Source organism: Saprolegnia parasitica, assembly GCF_000151545.1.
Source record: "Saprolegnia parasitica CBS 223.65 unplaced genomic scaffold supercont2.17, whole genome shotgun sequence".
In the NCBI taxonomy this organism is placed as follows: Eukaryota; Oomycota; class Saprolegniomycetes; order Saprolegniales; family Saprolegniaceae; genus Saprolegnia; species Saprolegnia parasitica.
The window spans coordinates 390,567-410,624 of NW_012156411.1; the positions used below are offsets into that span (position 1 = coordinate 390,567).

A 20,058-nucleotide genomic window follows, 5' to 3' on the forward strand; every position below is an offset into this window, starting at 1 on the left:
CAAGGCCACGTCATCCAAGGCAGCCACGGTGCGACGGAGGCGCATTGGGTTCGGCAAGCCGCTGCGCTCACTCTCAACACATTTACAAGACAGATCTCGAGACGCCCACAAGGCAGAGGAAGGACGTCGAGTCTTCCGCTCGACGCTGACGCAACTTCCCGCTGCCGCGCTCGCGATCCGAGCAGCTACTACCGCACGATTGCACATCCGGCACTTAGCTCGTCGCGCTGTGGTGCCATCTCTTGACGCGTCGCTGGTCGCTCTCCGCGACGATCCTTGGTGTGCACGCTACCTGGTCCCTCGCACAATCTCGAATCACGACCACTAACGCTTCTCGCTGACGCACCGGCCAGGCCTCACGAGCGCATTAGGAAGTCCACCATATCTTTATAATTGCATGTAATATAACTCAGTTCAACAACGTCCTGGCATCGTGCGCACGACAGTCGCCGACGCTTAAAATAGTGACGTGGCGAGCTCAGTCTGAATTTCGCCATCGACTTGAACCGTCCTAAATGTCAACGACAAAAAAGGGGGTCAAGGATGAACCTGGTATTTCACGAATGTCGGCGGAAGGCAGTCTCGATCGAGCAAAGCTTCTTAGTGCTCACGCATTCACGTGCAGTCTAGACGGAGCAACGACGCGGCTGGTTCGGAGCCTGCAACCAACCTTATAGCGGACCTCGAATAGCGATGCAGCTTGGCACCACGACCACTTATGCTCATCTTATCGGCGCACACCACTCTATCTTACTGTAAGTACTGGATTCCGCCCAACTGATTTGCACCTAATTTACTCGCCGGAGATGTCACTTGAACGCCCAGCATCGAAATACAACCCACGGCCGTTGTGTGTCGTTGGGCTAATTTGAGCTCGCAAATCCTACATCCAGTACTTGACCATCGTTCATTTTGCGATCGTCGTGCATGACGCACCCGCCGTCCCAACGGCGCGTCGTGCCCGTCGCGTCCGAATCCAACCTCCGCGGGCTTGCGCAGCAAAAAGACGTTCAAAAGTGGAAGCTCGACGACTGCATCGAACCGGTGATCCTTCCAGCCGACAAAGCTAGTACTATCCATGTCTGGGCGCTTGGCTTTGTATGTGTCATTGGCGGCCACCTCTACGGCTGGAACGAAGCGCTTCAAACCGGGTTTTTGCCATTCGCGCTTTCCCAGATCGTCACGGGCGCCGCGTACGTGGTCTACGTCACGTCGATCGCCGAGGTCTCGTGCAAAGTGCCGTTTGCCGGCGTTTCGTACAGTCTCACGCGCATTACGCTCGGGTTCTTTTGCGGTTTTGTCGTCGGATTCGTCGAGCTCCTTGAATACGTGGCGTCCGCAGCGTGCTCGGTGGGCTACGTTGCCGACTTCGTCACGGCGGCCTTCGCGTGGGACGACCATTGGAAGCCATTGATCTGGTTTGTCTTCTACGCCGTCTCGATCGCCGTCTTTCAGCTGCCAGGACGCATCTACTGGCGACTCATGGTCCTCTTTGCATTCGTCTGCGCCATCCCGATGCTGCTCGTTGTCGTCGCCGGGTGCATGTACGGCGACTTGGCGCAGAACGGCGCGTATCGCGACGACCCGCTCGCGCCTGTCTGGGCGACTGGCACCATCACGACTGCGTATTTTGCGTGGCTGCCCTACACGACGTGGGGGTACGCCGGCGTTGAGTCGCTCACGCTCATCGCCGGCGACACAAAGGAACCAAAGCGCACGTTGCCACGCGGCATGCTATGTGCGGTCGTGACGCTTTTCTGCTCTAACATGTCGATGGTGTTCGTCGTGCCGTCGCTGCCGCCGGGGATTGCCTCGGCGGTGAATGCCACCTTTCCACTCAACAACGGGCTCGGGATGCTCGGTATCTCGGAGACCGTTGGCCAGTGGTTGATTCTACCCGCCCAAATGGGCATGGCGGCGGGCTTTTTTCTGCAGTACGCGCACTTGACGCAGTCGCTCGCGAACTCTAACATGCTGCCGGCGTGCCTCGGCCTCAAGAACCAGGCGACGACGTTAAAGCCCATGGTCGCCGCGTCCGCGTTTGGGTACCTCCTCTGTACGCTCTCGCACCTGAGCCCCGCGTTTGAAAAGGCCTTACAAAACCTCTTTCTCTTGGCCGCGACGTTTTGCTACAGCGCGCAGCTCATTGGTTTCGGCATGCTTCGGACAACGTACCGCTGCGACTCGAAAGAATTCACAAGTCCGTTCGGTATTCCCGGCGCTGTGTTTGCCGGTAGCGTCTACTTGCTGCTCGCGCTCTCGATTGCCGGAGGTTTTCAGGGTGACGACGGTGTCGCGGTCGCGTCGTTTGCAGCGTTTCTACTGCTGCTCTTGATCTACTACCACACCGTGTGCAAGTCAACACAGACGCTCACCAAGGACGAGTACGCGGCAGTCTTCAAATTCTCCGTCATCAAGTACAACGCCGCACGATTTAGCAAGTCGCGCTCGCACCGCCGGAGCCCAATCACCAAGACGATTGCGTGGGCCGCGGGCCTCGTCGGCGAGTCCAAAGCTACTATGGTCAAGTGCCCCGAGGCAAAGACGATCACGGTCAAGACCCAACGCAGTCTCGCACAGCTCGCACCCCACGACGCAACCGGCAACTCCCAACGCGTTGATCGCTGCCTTGGATGTGTAAAATAAACAACAGCTACAGAGCAGCACATGAGTCGCAGTCGTCGATCCTTCACTACCGTCGTCTGCCGTCCTCGCACAAGACAGCTGTCCAGTCCAATGCTAGGGCGATTCATTATACAAGCGTTGAACGGTTGATATTATATAAATTGATATATTGAAACAAGACTGTTGATAAGCCTACGTGAGCTACTACGTGCACGTTGTTGTACGCGCATGCTCTGTAAGAATCCAGTGCTCTTGCACCGCTGTCTTGTTCTGCAACGTCCTTTCCCAGCTCAACCGCGCCAACCGTGGGTTCTCACTCGTCAGGTCATTGATGAATCAGCCTTGTCCCCACTTCACAATGCACCGACTGCATTGCCTTCACCGCCGCGTCTTCTCGATGTCAACGGCGCGTCATGGCGAGCACTCGGACCTCGTGGGCTTGACGGCGCACTTGCTCAAGCAGGCGGTCATGCCGCTCGTCACCTCGAAAGGCACGGCCTCGCCGCTGACGCTTCGGGTGCTGGACGCTGGCGCTGGGAACGGCGGCCAGTCGATGCAGTTGCTCTCGACCTTGCTCACGCAGTGCGAGCAGCTTCTTCCGTGGGAGACCCACCGCGAGTACCTCGTGTTGCATGCGTCCAGCAGCGCCAACGACGTGACCGCGCTCGTCGATGCGTTGGCGTCGGACCCATCGTACGTCAATTCGCACCACAATGCGTTCGCGGGTGTCCTCCACCACAGTTTTTCAGCAGCTCGTGCCGCACAACTCGGTCGATGTGTGCGTCTCGTACGCGGCGCTTCAGTGGCTCTCGACGCTGCCGTCGCCCGTGCCGGGGCCGATGCTCACGCCGGACAATGTCTCGGGCGACGTGACGTGGCAAGCCGCCGCGACGGCCGACTTGACCGAGTTCCTCACTCTGCGTGCAGCTGAAGTCGCCGATAACGGCGTTCTCTCGATGACGCTCATGGCCGATGTCGGCGCATCGACCGTGGGCTTGATGGTGTCGGCGGTCGAGTCGGCGCTCACGGATCTTGTGGCGCTGGACCTGCTTTCGCCGACCTCGCTCGATAAGATCGCCATCGGCTGGTACCTGCGCAGCATGGACGACGTGGCCACAGCGGCCAGTGTCGTCGTCGACAAGTGGGATCGCATCGAGCTGCGCGCGATCTCGTTGCCCGTGAAGATGCCTACTGCGACCGCCATGGCCATGGCCATGTTGTCGCTCTTGGGCCCTACGCTGGCGGCGGGCATGACGGAGCACGAGCGATCGAATCCAGAGCTCGAAAGTGCCTTGGTGGAGCGCTTGGCGGCGCGGTTCGCCGAGCCCGTGTGCGTCCGTGACAAGACCGCGCCGCTCTACGCCGTGATGACGATCGACTACATTTATGCAGCGTTTGCGCGCCGCCACCGCACGTCTCTTTCGATCTAGATGATACCAGGTGAAGCGGATGTAGCAAGATTCTGTGGTTGCCAGATATCAGATATCAGATATCAGATTGGTAATGACAGCGTGCATGGAGGTGGCTTGTCGGCGGCGCTCGGGCCTGTTCCGTTCATCCAAATAACCAAGTCGCGACGCCGCATCGAACCCTGCTATACCCTGCTAGTCCTCTGCTAGTCGGTAATCGAACGTAGATGTTCTCTTCACTCGACCAGAAGCGCACGTCTGCAACAGCTTCTGCTGACTGCGCTTTGGATCCACGCGCCATATTTTCTTGCGAGGTCATGGAAACACGAGATGGATCTATTAGTATTACGCCGTCTCTTTGCGCTGCGTCGGAAGCCACCGATGATCCTTGTTGGCGTTTTCTTGCGGCGCTTGGCCATAAACTTGGAGAGCCGACCGGACTCTTGGAGCTCGTCGTACTTGGCCTTGAGCTCGACCTGTTTCTTGTCCTTGCGCTTGAGGTAGAACGCGCTTTTGCCGCTCGCGACGGCTTCGCGCTCTTCGCGCTTGCGCTTCTGCGTCGCCTCGCGGATCTTGTTGGCGCGGTGCGTCTCGGCGCGCTCCTGCTTGCGCGCCGCGAGCTCTTCCTTGAGCTCGGCCTTGCGCGTCGCACTCTTGGCCTTCTTGAGCTGCTTCTTGACGTCGTCGAGCTCGGCTTCCTTGTAGTCTTCGAGAAACGTGTACGCCTTCTTGAAGAGGTCTTCGTTGAGCTTGCCGCTCGCAGCGTCAAAGCGCGGGTCGCGCGACGCCTTCTTTCGGATCTGGAGCACCTCGCGGAAGCGCGCGACCGGTCGCTTGGACGTCATCTCGCGCGGGCAGTTCTTGTTGGCGCGCTTCGTCGTGGGCGCATCGTCATCCTCGTCGCCACTGCCTTCGTCCGAGGACGCGGCCTTGGGCGCGTTGGCGAAGCCGCTCTTCTTGAGCGCCAACCGCTCCTCGATCGTTAGGTCGGCGTCGTTGCCCTTGGCCATGCTCGTACTACAAGTGCTGGATCATTGGTTCCAAAACTGATTGGTCAATAGCCCTTCGATCGAAGTTTTCTTAAATTCGGCATCATGACTGCCGGAATTCCTTTCGACATAAGGAAGCGCGCAAGCACACGACTTGTGGAATAGACTATACGCGCAAGCACGTCTACATATCGTGGTGCGAAGCGCGATGCCAACGATGCAGCGAGCTGCTCGTTTTGGCTGCAGATGTGGCGCTGCTGGACGGAATTCTGAACTGCAAAGTGGCATCTGCCGAATTCTTCGGTGGTATTTTGTTTCATTTCAATATCATATACAAATAAGCTGTTGTCCAGCGACAATTTTATTAGGTACAAAGTGGGCACACGAAGTTCGAAGTGGATCTCAATTCGGATTGGCCAACAGGTCGCCTTTCGCAGCCCATATTTGCTCTGCCCACGTCATGGCGCCGGCGAGGTCCGTCGGCGCAGCGCTCTGGGAGGCCGCCCGCCACGGCAAGCTCGAAGACCTCAAGAAGTGCCTCGGGCGCATTGGCAATGACATTTCTCTCAAGCCGATGCTCGAGTTCCGCCACCCGATTGAGGGCACGACGCCGCTGCTTGCCGCGACCTTGCACAAGCATGAGGCAGCGCTTCTGCTGCTCGTCGAAGCGGGCGCCCGTGTCCACGCCACGACGCGAACCAAGAAGAAGAGCACGCCTCTCCACGTTGCGGCGTACTATGGCTACGACACCATTGTGCGGCTCTTGATCCAGCACGGCGCCGACGTCTACCGCCAGAACGCGCTCGGTCTCTTGCCGCTGGACGTCGCGCGCTTCAAGGTCCAGATAGCATGCGTCGATGCACTACTGCATGCGATGGAAGTATATCAAGCGCCCATGAGCTACCGCAACGCGAGCAAGGTCTTCAAGAGCTGGCGACGGTGCTTTGTGCGGCTCCTGCGCGTCTCGGGCGAGAAAGCACCGCCGCTGTACGAGCTCGCGTTCTACCCGACCAAAGACAGCGTCTGTCCGATTAAAGTCGCTTGGTTTAGCCCGAATGTCTCGGTCTTGGAGGCCAACCCGGACCACGCGATGGAGCTCCGGTTCGCCCCTGCCGCCATCTGGGTGCCCTATCGGCCGTCCACGTTTACCCGAGACGTTGGCAATTTGCCGCGCGCAAAGCAGCAACCTCGGGCCTTTCGCCTCCTCGTAGAGTCGGCGGCAGCGGTGCAAGAGTGGTGCAACATTGGGACCGTCGTGGCGGCGCAGAGCCGGCACGGCACGACCGCTGCCGATGTCTTTGTCCCGACGGCGCGCAACCCGTACGCCGACGGCATTGCCAAATTCATGGCGGCGTCACTAGTGGCTGAAACAAAGCAGCAAGTACACGCTACGATGAGCCGGTCGACGCCCATCAGTCCAGATAGCAACTCGGCCAATCCCGCAAGCAACCCTGCGAGTCCAGCAAGTATTGATACCCCTTCGAGTCCAGCCTTTTCCCTGAGCCCCGCGTGCGAGCCGCCGAGCCCGGTAATATCGCATCGACCCAGCCCCACACTGCATCTACCACTGAACTTTGACAAGCTCGCGATCGGTCCCATGGTGGCGCAGGCCATGCCGGCTTCCGCGCCGTCGTTTTCAGAGCCAATGGCACCACCAAGCGCACCGCCTCTTGGCGAGAAACTGCCCCTGCACGTGCGTGGTCCACCGCCGTCGTACCGTCAAGCCATCGCGTCCCATACGAACGAAGGCGCCGAGTGCATCATTTGCTTGGACGCGCCCAAGAACTGTGTGACGTTGCCGTGCCGTCACCTCGCGTGCTGTAGCCGCTGTCTCGCACAAGGCGTCTCGTTGTGTCCTGTCTGCCGCGCACCCATCGAGTCGGTGCTTCAAGTGTTCACTTGAGAAGCGTAAACGACTTCCAAAGTTATAAACTTTCATGGTAATCGTCTTGCTTCCAGCACGTATACACATATTCGCATAGCACGAGTACTATTTATTAAATAAGAACGACAACGACTCGTTCGACTACACTTCTGTACAACTCTACTTTGAATGAATCTCACTTGTCTTGTTCGTGGATGCCGGTGGAGGGTGTGATGATCGCAATTGAAATGTGGTCCTCGCTCGGTGGCGGCGTGGCCAGCGCATTGTCGTCGTCGTCGCGGGGTGTCGGTGTCGCCACCGACGTGGCGGCAAGGCTCGGGCGACGCCACGCCGGCTGCCCCATCGCACAGAGCAGCTGCACTGGAATCGCTACGGACTCGATCGTGCACATGCCAATGAGATGGAGAAAATCAAACGCGCCATCTTGCACCGCAAACGTGCTGCCGTGCATGATGAGAGCTGCGCCGAGCGTTGAGGTTGCCACGATGAGCGCCGTGCGCTCGCTGCATCGGAGGAAGAGAAGTGCGACGACTGCTGCCCAGACACCGGCCACGATTCCAAAGGCGACGTCGACAATCGGACGCATCGCGTAGGTACTAATGGCACCGACGGTCGTCATCGCTAGCGCGACAAAGGTCAGCGTGGTCCAGCGCATGGCCTCGTCGAGACCGCCGTGGCGGTGGCCGGCGTAAAAGACTAGGGTGACGATCGCAACGGGTGCGATCGCCGCGAGCGGCGAGACGTAGAACGTAAAGAGGCTACCGAGGAGACCAACGAAGAGCGCAATCATGTAGGCGAGGCGGTATCCGAGGCAGCAGCACGTGACACCGAGGAGGACAAAGGTCGTAGCGACCGGCGAATAGTCGGCCATCGCAAGGACACTGTCGGACGAGCGCGCAAGTTTGTAAATAAGCACATAGTATTGACTGATACCACCGCGAAAGGATCCGGTGGCCTATTATAGGCCAGACATTACGTCGTAAACGGCTAGCTTTGTCAGCTGGGTGCTCCTGACGTCAATCAAACAGATAGCCAGCCGGTTTCACCGTTACATCGCTGCTCGCTTTCTATGTTGCTCTTTTCGTCGTCCCCTGTCGCGATACTAGTGACCGAGAGGTGACAACACCACAGTGTTTCCACACACAGCTCTGTCAGATACGTATACATGTGTAGCGATTCGAACGGATCAGGAGGCGTGCTGTGTAGTACGTGGTAAGGTTAAAAAGATGCTCGCTTTATATGGCAGTTACAACAAGTCGTGTAACGCGATTTTGAAGCTGATTTTTGTTGATGGACCATACGCTCTAGACGGTGCGGACACTAATAGACTCGAGCATACAAAGTTGCCTTCAAGCCACCCGGCAAACGACATTGCATCGTCGTCTGGCCAGCCAAGAAGATTCGCAGAACCCGCTTGGGTCCTAACGTTACTATTTTCAAAATACTAGTGCACCTCGACGGCATGCAGTGTAGCAACACGCCCGACGTCAACCAAAGTCGGAGATGCAGATCAACGACAACGGCGGCTCGCACATTGCCTACCCGCGAAGGGTTGCGCACAAGAGGTAAAGTAAACAACACCTCGCCCCGAGAGGCTGCAGAGTCGGTGGCGATCCAACTGATGTGATCCATCCATGAAGAATTGGTACGGTCCGAGTGGATGTTATACAGCATGCATGCATGATGCAGTCCCGGCTCTTTCGAAGAGCGATGCAACTTCCCCACAAAAAGTTCTCTGGAAGCGTCAAGAGACGGTCATCAACTCCTTCACATGTACCAAGCAAGGTCGACCACATTTCGCACAATGTAAGACGCTACTCGAATGGGGACTCCAACGCTCTAGCAGTCAGTAGGTCGTTGACAAGGTGACAAGGTTCACTAGCACCTGTTCACCACTGTGCGTTTCACAGACAAAACCACTACATGTAGATATGCAGCTCGCGTTTGGACAGACGACTTCGTCGTAGCGGTCGTCTACGTATTCCTTGTCCGGTGCAAGAGCAGGCACTGCCTGCTCTTGCACCGATAAAATCATTTAATTCACCATACTACAGTACCGGTAGGTTTGCCACTCTCTGCTACACTTCTTCGCACCATAACAGATAGGGATTGTATGAAAAAGGTCAGCGTCTCTGCATGCAAGGTAGTGTTTCTCGATGAAGGAATAATACGCTGGCTGACGCCACTCGTACAAAGTGGTCTTGTTGATGCAGGCACACGAGTAGAGTCGTCGCGAGGCGACGTCTTGCATCGCTGGGCTTGCGACTGCGCTCCGTAGGCTCGTTACTTGCAGCTAGCCAACGACGAGCAGCTCACGTCCGTACGTGTTGTACTACATCGCATCTCTTGCCACTCGCGTTTCGTGTGACGCAGCAAAGGCGGCAAGACACAAATCCCCAAGCCAATCTCTCTGCCTAGATCACTGTGTACAGGGCCAAAACGCAGGCTTCGAGTAAGCGTCGCACGAGTCGTTGACAGCGGTGCCAACGCTGCGCCCTCTCGTTCGACGTGAAATACGTCACCAGCGAACGTGGCAACTCGCTACATTACAGTTGATAGAAGCGCGGTGTGGGAGGTTGTGTTGTTGTGTCGCCTTCGCAGCATTACGCCTTGTCAAGGACGACCGAGATGACTCTTTCTGCTTTCTCGTATGGCTTGATCCTAGTCAAGAAGAGGACTTGTTGCATGGCCCCACACCAGTGTTTTGGATAGATAGATAGATAGATAGATAGATAGATAGATAGATAGATAGATAGATAGATAGATAGATAGATAGATAGCCTTCGTCAACACGTGAGTCTCTTTGAATTGAGAGTTTCTTGCACATATGTGTTCAAGCGAGTGCCAAAGTACGAGTGTCTTACTGACGCAGCTGTGTACATGGATTTTCCAGCCTCTATAAAAGTTCTAGCCTCTTCTTCCTTGACTTTATTGGGCATTTTTGTTAGCTTCCCACCACGTAAAAGGTACTAGTACTTGCCTCGTCTAAACTGCAGTTCGAGCACGCTAGTTCCAAACATATAGTAGTTAACAATATACCGCCAAGGGAATACCAATATTCCCTTGGCTAGTTCTAAGGTCTAGAAACCTTCACCTAAATGGACAAAGTACTGATCGTCGTATAATCTTCGAACAATTTTTGTGTGCACAGAATTTTGTTGCCGTTGATTGGCGTTTTGGTTTCAATCTATAAATAGCTGCACGTGGATTTTGGCTCATTTGTGCTTCCAGCAGCAGCAGTAGCAAGAGCAAGAGCATGGGAACGACCGAGTCGCGGATGACGCCGCCGCCGCAAGCATGCGGCGCGATGCTCTGGAAGGCGGCGCGGCTTGGCGACGTCAACAAGGTCCGCGCGATCCTGCTGCACCCTGACGCCGCCACGTTTGTCAACTGGACCCACCCCGAGCATGGCACGACGCCCCTCATGATGGCCAGCCTCTGCGGCAAGGTACTCACTCTGCCGTGTATCGCAGCACCCACTTGCATCTCTGGCTAGCACAAGCTCGTATCGATGCTGCTCGAGAGAGGCGCGGACGTCAACGTCCGCGACCGCGCCGGCGGCAACACGGCGCTGCACTTTGCGGCGGCCAAGAACAAGGTTGGCGTCGTCGAGAAGCTCGTCGCGGCCAACTGTGATGCGCACATGTGGAACGACGACGGCCTCGCAGCCATCGACCTCGCACGCTTTGCCGGGCAGCGCGAAGTCGCACTGCTCCTCCACCGTCGGTTTGTGACGGCCAAAGGCTTTCTCTACGTCAAGAAAGGCCACTCGGTCTTTACGCAATGGAAGAAGCAGTGGTGCATGCTCCTCGAGTGCACGAACGACCAGTCGTGCCTCGAGCTCGCCATGTACAAGGACCCGGACGACGTCAAGCCCACGAAAGTGCTCTTGCTGAGCGCGGCAGCGACCGCTGTCTCGCCGACCTCGTCGAGCCGCCACGTGCGCAAGCACACGTTCCACTTTACGCCCAACGCAACGATTCAGCGCTACCAGCGCGATGCGTTCTCGCGGTCCGAGATCATTCGCGGCCGCCGGCACCTTCCCAGCTACAGCGCCAACGGTGTGCGCTTCGCGACAGAGACCGAGGACGGCCGCCGGCAGTGGGTCGAGCTCCTCGGTCCATTGGCCTTCACGCCACTGCCGCCACCCCGAATGGTACTACCGTTCGCCTGTCCTCTGGCCATGCCAACCGTATCTAGGAAAACGTGCCACATCGCGGCAGCAACAACAACAGCTACAACGAAACCAACAACAATGACCAAAAGGAAGGTGGACGTGGCTACGACGTGGGGCCCGAGCCGTGTCCCGAGGTGCGTCCGTCGGCGCCGCCGCTCGAGCTCTGCGCGTTCGAGGCCAACAACGACTGCGTCATCTGCATGGACCAGCCGCGCGCCGCCGTCGTCGTGCCGTGTGGCCACCTCGCGGGCTGCTACCCGTGCCTCCAGGAGCTCCAGCGCAAAGCGACGGGGTGCCCGATATGCCGGACGCCCATCGCGACCGTCGTGCGCGTGTTCACGTGCTAACAATACGAACAGCGCGAGGCCTCATGGCCAGTAGTACCGTTACCGTCGTCCCTCCCGAACGCACGACGGATCGTTCTCCTGGCTTGGTAAGCCGCCTGCATATCCCGCTGGCGTGCCTCCGACCAGTCGCCGGTTTCTTTGCATCCGCGCGATGACGAGCAGAAGTGTAGCTTTGCATTTCATTTTGCCATCTGGTGGCACTGGATCTGGCACCCACCTCTGTTCCGGTACGCGTCTGGTCAGCGCAATTTGGTATGGTTTCTGCAACCACAACGATTTTCTGAAGCGATGCGCCCATGGCGCATGCGTTGCTCACTGCACATTTCGGCGCTCGCTCGTTCCGTCCTCTCAACGCAAGGTCTTTGCAACCATCTCTTTTCTCACCAGCACTTTTGGAATTGGGTGGCATTTTATCTCTTCAGACGGGCGTTCCTCAACCTCAGGATTGGCATGTCGCGAATGGTTGACCTCTCAAGAGCCCCGTCCGATGCGTGTGCGATTACAGTGTACGTATTGGTCTTGCAGGTCTCTAAGTACTGTCGATGGCTGCTTTCCCTTCAACCACGAGCAGAAGTACGAGGCCGCTGACCACACAAGTTGGTGCAGGAGGACTCAAGTCGGCTGCAGATCAGCGATCAACCCCGTGTCCCTGAATAGATAGCGATATGTCGTATGTACAGCGAGAAAAGCAACTTCAGGAACCAAGTCCGCACGATCGCCAGGCCCGGCCGTTTCTTTGCGAGCTCCATCAGAGTGCCACGCGCAACCTTTCTCCTTTTATATTCTTGTATATTGAATGGATTCATTCTGCGCTTCAAGCCAAAGAACGCTCGCATATAAACCCGTGACAATCGATATATACTTGGAACTGATTTTGCACATGCGGGACAGGACAGGTGCTGCGGTGGGTTGAAGTGTTGCACGGCGGGCAGCATGTGGCGTCGCCCGCCGGGCTCTTGAAGCTCAAGAAAGCCACCACTGTCTCATATGGATGCGGCGGCAAAGCAGCAAGAGATTCCACGCACCTCACTTTGCAATTTCGTGTCCAACAAGCACCATCCTCCTCCCAACCTCTTCACGATGGACCTCTCTCGCATCCTCGCGCCCATGGAATTGGACGTTTTTGACGACCACGACATGACCGACGCCTCCATGTCGTCGTCGCCCCGGTCGTCCAACGGCGGCGACTCGCCGCGCGCCTCGTCGACGCCGCACCTCCGCATGGGCAAGTGGTTTCCCGAAGAAGAGCAATACGCGCTAGTGCTCATCGAGTGCTTTATTCTCGGTGCATTCGCCGACCTCGCGACAGGCACGTCGCTCCGATCGTTCCTCGCGGAGAAGCTCCAGTGCCCACCCATGCGCATCTCCAAAAAGTTCTCGGGCGAAGGCCACCACCTCAACTTTGCCGGCGTCTCGATCCCCAAGAAGCTCGGCCAGAAGCGCTACTTGCGCCAGAACGTCGACGCGCTCGCGGCTGCCAAGCTCGCGTCGCTCGGCGATCTCAAGGCGTCCTTTCTGCGTGCGGTCGCTGAAGAGAAGCAGCTCGACCTCGCGGTCAAGGACAAGCTGCCGAAGCGCGCGATGCGCAGTGAGCGCGGCGGTCTCTCGTTCGCAGCCAACAACCGCGTCGGCTACTGGTCGCGCGAAGAACAGACGTACGCGAGCAAGCTCATCGAAGCCTTCATGAAGGGCCAGCTTCAGCTGCGCAAGGGCACGTCGCTCCGGTCGTTCCTGGCGCACCGCCTTGGCTGCAACCCGATGCGCGTCTCCAAGAAGCTCGCGACGTGCGCGATTGCGGGCATGGAGATTCCCCGGCGCATTGGCACGGCGACGTACCAGCCCAAGATGTACCAAGACGCGAGCATGGCCGAGATCCTCCAGACCGAGCGCGAGCTGCAGTCGCTGCGGGCGCTCTGCTTTGGCGAGTCCATCGATGTCCTCCAAGACAAGCTCCTCACGTCGTTCCCGCGCCCGCTCAGCTCCTTAGCTCCTTCTCGATGCTGTGCGCGGCCGCCCAGACGACCACTGTCGGGCACTAAGCCAGTGTTTCCGACCTATATTTAAAACATGACATTATTTATCTTACAAATATCACGTTGTTTTCAAACAAAACGAAAAAATCCAAACAGGATCTAAAGTCGGTCAAACACTGGATGGGACATGTCAACTCTGAGGTCCCTTGCCGTGGACGGTTCTATGCTTCGGCGCATGGCCGCGGCGCGTGTAATTCAAGCACGTTGAGCTTCTCGTTGAAGGCAACCAAGGAACCACGGTACGTACCTTGGACACATCGGCCTCCGTGGCACCGATAGGCTGCGACTCGGATGTGCTTATCTGAGTTGGCAAAGCAAAGCTACGAGGACCACCCAGATTTTGCACTGGACAACACTGGCCGTACGGCAGGATCGCCAGCATGACGGATTACATCGCAGCGTTCAAGCGCTCGACAGGGCACTACCAATACGATTAGTTCCGAGTCCTGTGTGGATCTGGCCTCTGGAAATGCACCCAACTCCATTTTCAATAAGGATATTCACCACAAGCAATCGATTTCGTGTCTTAACTAGTTACTTTCTCCAAAATGAAGTCGATGTAAGGTGCTTCCGCGTTACTTTCCCTTTCGTGGTTGCCTCCTTCAAACAAACTTGGCTTTTGTATGGAAGCCAAGAATCGGATTGGGATTGGCGGATTTTCACCGAATTTGCCCCAATCGGCGGCACTTGTCATTATTCCAAAGTCAATGGGGCAATTCAAGAAGGGCAGCAAGTCCAAGGCTGTGGCACCGTCGCCGCAGCAGCTTGAGAAGGAGGTGCTCACGCACCATGCCAAGACCATCTACTTCAACGGCCTCTGGAAGGACTTCTTGACGAAAGCCTGCGCCATGGTCGGCGGCGTCTCGGGCTACCACGCGTACGCGCTCTTCAGCGGCGCCGGCTACAGCCTCCAGTTCAACCTCGCGTTCGAGCTCCTGTCGCTGGTCACGTCGGTCTCGTGCGTGTTCTTCTTGCACCGCATCTACAAGCCGCTCCTTCTCTTCAAGCTCGGCTTTAGCCTCATGCTCATCCAGCTCTGCTGGTTCGGCGTCCAGGTCTACAACCTCCGCGTGCACAACATCAAGGGCGAGCTCGACAAGGACCAGACGCCGATGGGTACAATCTGCTTTCTCTTTTGTTGGGCCTCGGACCGCTACATGCTGCGCAATGAAGCCCAGGCGCAGAAGGCCACGGCCGAAGTCGAGCAAATCGCAAAGAAGCTGCAGTAGAGAGCGCTGCTTGGGATGCCATTTTCGCGTGTGTCGAATAGAGTCGACGTTCTCGTTTCATGCGCTTGGAGATTTCGGTGATGCACCTCGCATCACGCGAACGCCTTGCGCCTTGGGACACGCGTCGTGTGCGAGGCGCGTGCTACATAGACCCGCTGCGGCTTGGCCACGGTGTCCCAGGCGCCGCTTGTTGACCCTATCTCAGCGCCACGTGATAGGAATTGAAAGGCAAGCTGTCGCAGGTGTCCATGACGACCGCCGCTGTCATCTCTTTGCTGCAGCATGTCACGCTTCCTGGTCCGTTGGTCGCAGCCACGTAGAGACGCCTCGGCTCACTGCTTCGTCCTACATAGGTACAAGCGCGTCCTAGTTGCTTGACGCTGCGATCCAGCAGCGTATCTTGCAACATGCACACTAGTAGCTATTAGCAGCTAATAGTAGCAGTCGAGTCCTTGCTGGTCTTTACTACAATCGTATGCTTCTTGCGGAGGACGGCAAGAGCTGCGGCGAGGGTAGGGTACTTGGCTGTGCGAATTGCCTCGCCTCGCAACCGGACTCATTCTTCATCCGGATGGACTTTGGTCCCCAGAATCCCGAGTGGGCCGACGTCCAGCGCGTGCCGCAGGACGATGGCCCGAACCCCGCGGTCCCGATCAACTACTCTACCTACTGTACATGGCCTCTTCCTCATGCATCGCCTCATGCATGCGCCTAGACCGCGACGTCATGGACCTCTTCCGCGCCGTGCTGCTCTCGGACGAGCTCAGCGAGCGCACGCTGACGCTGACCGAGGCCGTGATCGAGTGCAACGCGGCCAACTACACGGCGTGGTAGGCCTACGCCGCTGACATGGGACGTGGCCGCGAAAGCTACGAGTAGGCACTTTCGGCGCAAGGTGCTCAAGGCGCTGAACGCCGACTTGGCCGACGAGCTCGACTTTTGCATGGACAAGGCGCTCGACAACCCCAAGAACTACCAGATTTGGCACCACCGCCGCGAGATCGTCGACCGGCTCAACGACGCCAAGCGGGAGCTGCCGTTCATCGCCGAAGCGCTCTCGGACGACAGCAAGAACTACCATTGCTGGTCGTACCGCCAATGGGTCGTGCAGCGCTTTGGCCTCTGGGACGGCGAACTCGCCTTCGTCGACGAGATGCTCGCCCAAGACATGCGCAACAACTCGGTACGCTTCCTCTTATGGCCGCCTTGCTACATGATGGAATAACTCGTCAAACAACAGGCGTGGAACCACCGGTGGTTTGTCCGGAACCACACGCCGCCGAGCGCGATCGTGCGCGCGCAAGAGATCGAAGTTGCGTTCGCGTACATTGAGAAGGCGCCGCACAACGAAAGCGCGTGGAACTATCTCCGCGGCTGGATCGCGCACCAGGACTTTGTCGAGCTCCCGACCATCGAAGCGAGATGCGCCGCCATTTACGCGGCGCACCCGACCTGCACGTTTGCGGCCAACGTCCTCGTCGACATTTTGTCGCAAGAGCCGACGCCGGCCAACGTGGCGGCGGCGACCGAGGTAGCTTGCTTCTCCTTGCGCATCCATTGTCATCATCTGTACTAGATCTTGGAGAAGCTCATGGTGGTCGACCCGGTCCGTGCGGTGTACTGGAGCTACCTCCAGAAGGGCCTCCATGCGTAGTTGGACGATGTAGCAATACATAATCTCAAGAGGACAAAGAGGACAGATTGTGTATCGTTTGGAGCATTACATGCCCGGCGGAAAGTTGCTGACGGTCGCCATGTCTTCGATCTTGGTGCCGTTGATGACGAATTCGAGCTTGATGCGCATCATGATGGGTTTCTAGTCACGTGGTCAATATTGTCGTCGTCAACCACGAGGACGAGAGCGGAAGAGTGTACCTCGCCGTGGTTTGTGTTTTGGATCTTGGCCACTTGCGTCAAGCGACCGCCCATGTTGGCTGGCACGGTCGTGCCGCTCGGCGGCTCCATGATGAGGCGAATGTACTAGAGTCGTCGACATGGAGACTCTCTCGTCATATATAAACTACCTTGGGGAACGCGGCCTGCAGCACAAACTGGTCCAACTGGTAGGCCGACGCATTCGTAAACATGCACGAAATGTACGTGATCGACGGGTCCGACGGGTTGGGCTTGGAGAGCTCCATGTCCATCGAGAGACCGTTCTTCTCGTACGCGCGAATGTGCTGCCCCGGCGGCGCGACGGCCGCGACCAATGGCTCTGCCGGTTGCGTCATCATACCAAGCAGATCGGCGGCCGCCGACGAGGCCACCGGCGCCGGTGTCGGTGTTGGCGTCGGTGTTGGCGCCGAAAAGAGGTCGGCCAACAGGTCGACGGCGGGCGGCATCGGTGCAGGTGCCGCCGCCGGCGCAGCGGGCGCGCCGCCACCAAAAATGTCGTCGAGATCCAAGAGGTTGGTGGCTGCGGCCGGCGCCGTCGGTTTGGCTTCTGCAAAGTCGCTCGCGTTCGAGATGGGCGCGGCCGAGATCGAGAGCGACTGCGACTGCCGCGTGCGGACGCGCGCCATGTCGATGATGGGCATCGGCGCGAGGACGTCCGGTCGGATGCTGCTCCAGCGCGGCTCGAGCAAGCCGGCAAACTCGACCGCACGCTGCTGCAAGTCGACCGTCTACAACACCATGCTCAACTTGATACATTGAAAGAAAAAAGACCAACCAGCGAGTTCTTGTAGCTGGCGAGAAGCGTCTCGAGGCTCGCAATCGCCGCCGGGTCGTGAAGGCGAGTCGTGAGCTTGACTGCAGCCGTGAGCCCGTACGCTTTGGTCGTGTCGGTCGCCGACTGGTGACGCATGCACGTCACAAGCACGTCGACGATCGCCGCGTCCTCCACCTTGGACTTGCCGACAAGCGTCTCCTCGTCGGCGGGCGGGTCCTGGCCGAGCGCGCGGCCATACTCGCCGAGGCACCACAAGGTCACGTGCGAGAGTGCGAGCTGGCTCATGTCTTCCTTGAGCGCCCAGAAGAGCTTGTGCACCACGTAGCCGTGGAGCTCCGGGTTCTTCTGGATGAGCACGATAAGCGAGCTCGCAATGCGATCGTCCGTGAGCGCGCTCCCCGCAATCGACAGCATCGTGATGAGCGTGTCAATGTGCCAACGCTGCGTTGGCGCGTACCGCTCGACCGCATCTACCACATACAATATTGTATGCATTGTTCGTGTATATCTAGACCGTGTGTACCGGCGATGCGCGAGCAGAGCGCGGGCTTTTGGTCGTTGGGCGACACGACGAGGTAGTTGAGCATTTCGCGCGCCAACTAGAGATACCGAGATACGTGGCATCGGGAGCGTGCAGAAAATGAGATCTGGTACCGATTGGATGTTGGTTTCGTTCACAAGCGCGTAAATGAGTTCGAGCGCTCGCTGCCGAATGGACGCGTCCGGGTCCTTCAAGCAGTCGACGATCGTGTTGCGGTGGCGCTGCACCGCTGGCGCATCGTCCGCAATGACCTGGATTGTATGAGAGTGAGCGCGAGAGTGGGATGGGCGGAGAGTGTACCTTGGAGAGCGTGTTGAGCGCCACGTAGCGAATGTTGTTGTCGCGGTTGAGGAGGAAGCGGCCGAGGATGTTGATGGCGAGCACCTTGAGCCCGCTCTCGCTCTGGATCGACATGATGGTCGAGACGCACTCGTACAAGATCGCGTTGCCCGCGTTCTTGGACGTCTCCGTGTTGGTCGCGACTTGGGCCAGCACGTCGTTCATGGCCTCGCTCGCCTCGTCGTCGTCCTGGCCGAGAAGGCGGAGGCAACTACGCGAGACATATATGGATCCTGCAAATATGGCAAATATGGATCTCTACCTGAGGATGTTGACTTGCAGGAACGGGTCGACGATGCCCGAGACGTCATACTCGGGCGTGTAGTTGTTGGAGAGGAGGTTCCGGAGCTCCTTGACCAGCGTCGGCACGAGCGACTTGAAGTAGCCACTGTGGCCTTCGTGGTCGATCAAGAGCAAGTCGATAATGAGCTGGACGCCTGTGAGCAGCACGGCGTGGTTGCGGCACTTGAGCAGGTCGTGGATCGGCTCGATAAAGTCCTCGACGAGCTCGGGCACTTGGCGAAAAACGCGCACGCACGCGAGCGCCGCCTTCTTGCGCAGGTAGTCGTTCTCGCTCTTGAGGTGTTTGTCAATGTCCGTGATCAAGTCGCGCGCCATGTCGGGCTACCACACGAGATCGATACATGGATACAGCAAGCCATATCTGCGTACCGAGGCAATGTTGCCGACCGCCGTTAACGAGAGCCCGACCACGAACGGGTTGACGTGGTTGAGGTCGCTAGGTAGACACATTGAGAGGGCCATGGGCTGCGGAGGAGGCACGTACTTTTTGAGCGAGTTGGTCACGAGCGTCAACACCTCCTCTTGGTCGTTGAGCAGCAGCATGAGGCCCTAGCACCATGTGAGCGGTCAGCAATACAACGCGTCGTACGAGATAGCCTATTCTCTTCTCGGAGAAGTTGTTGGCGGCAATGAGCTTGAGGCATTCCATCTGCCCAAAGTGGCTCGGGTACCCAAGCATGTGAATGAAGAGCAGCTTGGCCACATTGCGATGGCGGTACTGCTTGTCCTGGTCCTTGAAGGCCGTGCGGATCAAGGCGCTCTCCTTCGCGATCACCGCGCGCTCCTCGGCGGCCGTCTTGCAGGCGCGGACGTTCCGGATCAAATCGCGCAGCTTGATGCTCATCGTCGCTGCTTCTGTCTTCCCAACTGACTGTGCGCCTGTGGTCGACTATTGCCCCGATGCCATTGGCCAAAAGAACGCTATCGTTCTTTATGATTGGTCAAGATGGTGATTTTCGAATCGCTTTTGACCAATCAAAGCATGCTACATGGACATGGCAGGCGTCAAGCATGAGCACCTTGGTGCTCAAGACGTCAGCGCGATACGCTCGGACCAACGGCCGCGCGCTAGCTGCACTGGCCTCTTGCATGTGCCGACGGACTGTAATTACTCCTGTACATGGGCGCGACGATAAACCACGCTGGTATCGCTCGCGTGACCAGGCTACCGCATCGAGGCAGCTCGCGTAGCTCCCCTGGTGAGCAACGAAGAAGTCTACCTATACGACGACAATGATAGACTTGGTCAGGCTCATGCTTGCTGGAGAAATCGCCTCGGCAAGTGCCTCGCCGAAGCCCTTCCGGAGCTTTGTTCAAAGAGAGTGCTTGAGGGCAGGCTAGCTCGCGGGCTTGGATAGACAAAGGAAGGCAGAGGGCACATGTCGGTTGTCGTAGCAGGACGACGGTGCCGTGACGCATGTTGTGTGTCGTCCAGAGGACTGGCGGCGCTGGGTCGGACAGTGCCGGGTGTAAACCTTGATGACGGAAGCACTGCATAATTGGTGCACCA

General features: G+C 57.8%; 10 protein-coding genes across 10 annotated transcripts; 7 read left to right on the plus strand and 3 right to left on the minus strand.

Annotated features, from left to right (window-relative positions):
• Positions 1-927: 927 nt before the first annotated feature.
• Positions 928-2,646, plus strand: SPRG_05615 (hypothetical protein; the record flags this gene model as incomplete). The annotated part of the gene is made up of 1 exon (XM_012344331.1): positions 928-2,646. The coding sequence occupies one exon, from the start codon at positions 928-930 to the stop codon at positions 2,644-2,646; it is 1,719 nt and encodes a 572-aa protein (XP_012199721.1).
• Positions 2,647-2,983: 337 nt separating this feature from the next.
• Positions 2,984-4,055, plus strand: SPRG_05616 (hypothetical protein; the record flags this gene model as incomplete). The annotated part of the gene is made up of 2 exons (XM_012344332.1): positions 2,984-3,352; positions 3,375-4,055. 2 exons carry the CDS (start codon positions 2,984-2,986, stop codon positions 4,053-4,055), a joined length of 1,050 nt encoding a protein of 349 aa, XP_012199722.1.
• Positions 4,056-4,379: 324 nt separating this feature from the next.
• Positions 4,380-5,044, minus strand: SPRG_05617 (hypothetical protein; the record flags this gene model as incomplete). The annotated part of the gene is made up of 2 exons (XM_012344333.1): positions 4,380-4,444; positions 4,471-5,044. The coding sequence occupies 2 exons, from the start codon at positions 5,042-5,044 to the stop codon at positions 4,380-4,382; spliced, it is 639 nt and encodes a 212-aa protein (XP_012199723.1).
• A 411-nt stretch (positions 5,045-5,455) lies between these two features.
• On the plus strand, positions 5,456-6,926 carry SPRG_05618 (hypothetical protein; the record flags this gene model as incomplete). Its single annotated transcript, XM_012344334.1, has 1 exon — positions 5,456-6,926. Exon 1 carries the CDS (start codon positions 5,484-5,486, stop codon positions 6,924-6,926), a length of 1,443 nt encoding a protein of 480 aa, XP_012199724.1. The 5' UTR covers positions 5,456-5,483.
• A 157-nt stretch (positions 6,927-7,083) lies between these two features.
• On the minus strand, positions 7,084-7,779 carry SPRG_05619 (hypothetical protein; the record flags this gene model as incomplete). The annotated part of the gene is made up of 2 exons (XM_012344335.1): positions 7,084-7,242; positions 7,282-7,779. The coding sequence occupies 2 exons, from the start codon at positions 7,777-7,779 to the stop codon at positions 7,084-7,086; spliced, it is 657 nt and encodes a 218-aa protein (XP_012199725.1).
• A 2,332-nt stretch (positions 7,780-10,111) lies between these two features.
• On the plus strand, positions 10,112-11,553 carry SPRG_05620 (hypothetical protein). Its single transcript, XM_012344336.1, has 3 exons — positions 10,112-10,356; positions 10,405-11,064; positions 11,109-11,553. The coding sequence occupies exons 1-3, from the start codon at positions 10,165-10,167 to the stop codon at positions 11,430-11,432; spliced, it is 1,176 nt and encodes a 391-aa protein (XP_012199726.1). The 5' UTR covers positions 10,112-10,164; the 3' UTR covers positions 11,433-11,553.
• A 959-nt stretch (positions 11,554-12,512) lies between these two features.
• Positions 12,513-13,471, plus strand: SPRG_05621 (hypothetical protein; the record flags this gene model as incomplete). Its single annotated transcript, XM_012344337.1, has 2 exons — positions 12,513-13,367; positions 13,412-13,471. 2 exons carry the CDS (start codon positions 12,513-12,515, stop codon positions 13,469-13,471), a joined length of 915 nt encoding a protein of 304 aa, XP_012199727.1.
• A 689-nt stretch (positions 13,472-14,160) lies between these two features.
• Positions 14,161-14,757, plus strand: SPRG_05622 (hypothetical protein). Its single transcript, XM_012344338.1, has one exon. It carries the CDS (start codon positions 14,173-14,175, stop codon positions 14,692-14,694), a length of 522 nt encoding a protein of 173 aa, XP_012199728.1. The 5' UTR covers positions 14,161-14,172; the 3' UTR covers positions 14,695-14,757.
• A 506-nt stretch (positions 14,758-15,263) lies between these two features.
• Positions 15,264-16,467, plus strand: SPRG_05623 (hypothetical protein; the record flags this gene model as incomplete). Its single annotated transcript, XM_012344339.1, has 5 exons — positions 15,264-15,365; positions 15,410-15,524; positions 15,574-15,877; positions 15,935-16,225; positions 16,271-16,467. Coding segments are annotated over 5 exons (890 nt in total), but the record flags the coding sequence as incomplete, so codon positions are not given.
• Positions 16,378-19,436, minus strand: SPRG_05624 (hypothetical protein). Its single transcript, XM_012344340.1, has 11 exons — positions 19,138-19,436; positions 19,033-19,097; positions 18,918-18,984; positions 18,508-18,869; positions 18,207-18,456; positions 18,020-18,157; positions 17,889-17,964; positions 17,366-17,835; positions 16,719-17,318; positions 16,570-16,674; positions 16,378-16,510 (listed from the first exon to the last, which is right to left on the minus strand). Exons 1-11 carry the CDS (start codon positions 19,390-19,392, stop codon positions 16,415-16,417), a joined length of 2,484 nt encoding a protein of 827 aa, XP_012199730.1. The 5' UTR covers positions 19,393-19,436; the 3' UTR covers positions 16,378-16,414.
• Between the last annotated feature and the right edge of the window lie 622 nt (positions 19,437-20,058).

Bases quoted from the DNA above. Each gene is read 5' to 3' on its own strand.
- SPRG_05620 (XM_012344336.1), top strand. From the start codon at position 10,165: ATGGGAACGACCGAGTCGCGGATGACGCCGCCGCCGCAAGCATGCGGC. The intron at 10,357-10,404 runs GTACTCACTCTG...ATCTCTGGCTAG, and splicing joins TGGCCAGCCTCTGCGGCAAG to CACAAGCTCGTATCGATGCT. The intron at 11,065-11,108 runs GTACTACCGTTC...AACCGTATCTAG, and splicing joins CACTGCCGCCACCCCGAATG to GAAAACGTGCCACATCGCGG.
- SPRG_05622 (XM_012344338.1), top strand. From the start codon at position 14,173: ATGGGGCAATTCAAGAAGGGCAGCAAGTCCAAGGCTGTGGCACCGTCG.
- SPRG_05624 (XM_012344340.1), bottom strand. From the start codon at position 19,392: ATGAGCATCAAGCTGCGCGATTTGATCCGGAACGTCCGCGCCTGCAAG. The intron at 17,965-18,019 runs GTACCAGATCTC...CGGTATCTCTAG, and splicing joins ACGAAACCAACATCCAATCG to TTGGCGCGCGAAATGCTCAA. The intron at 16,511-16,569 runs GTACACTCTTCC...CCACGTGACTAG, and splicing joins AAAACACAAACCACGGCGAG to AAACCCATCATGATGCGCAT.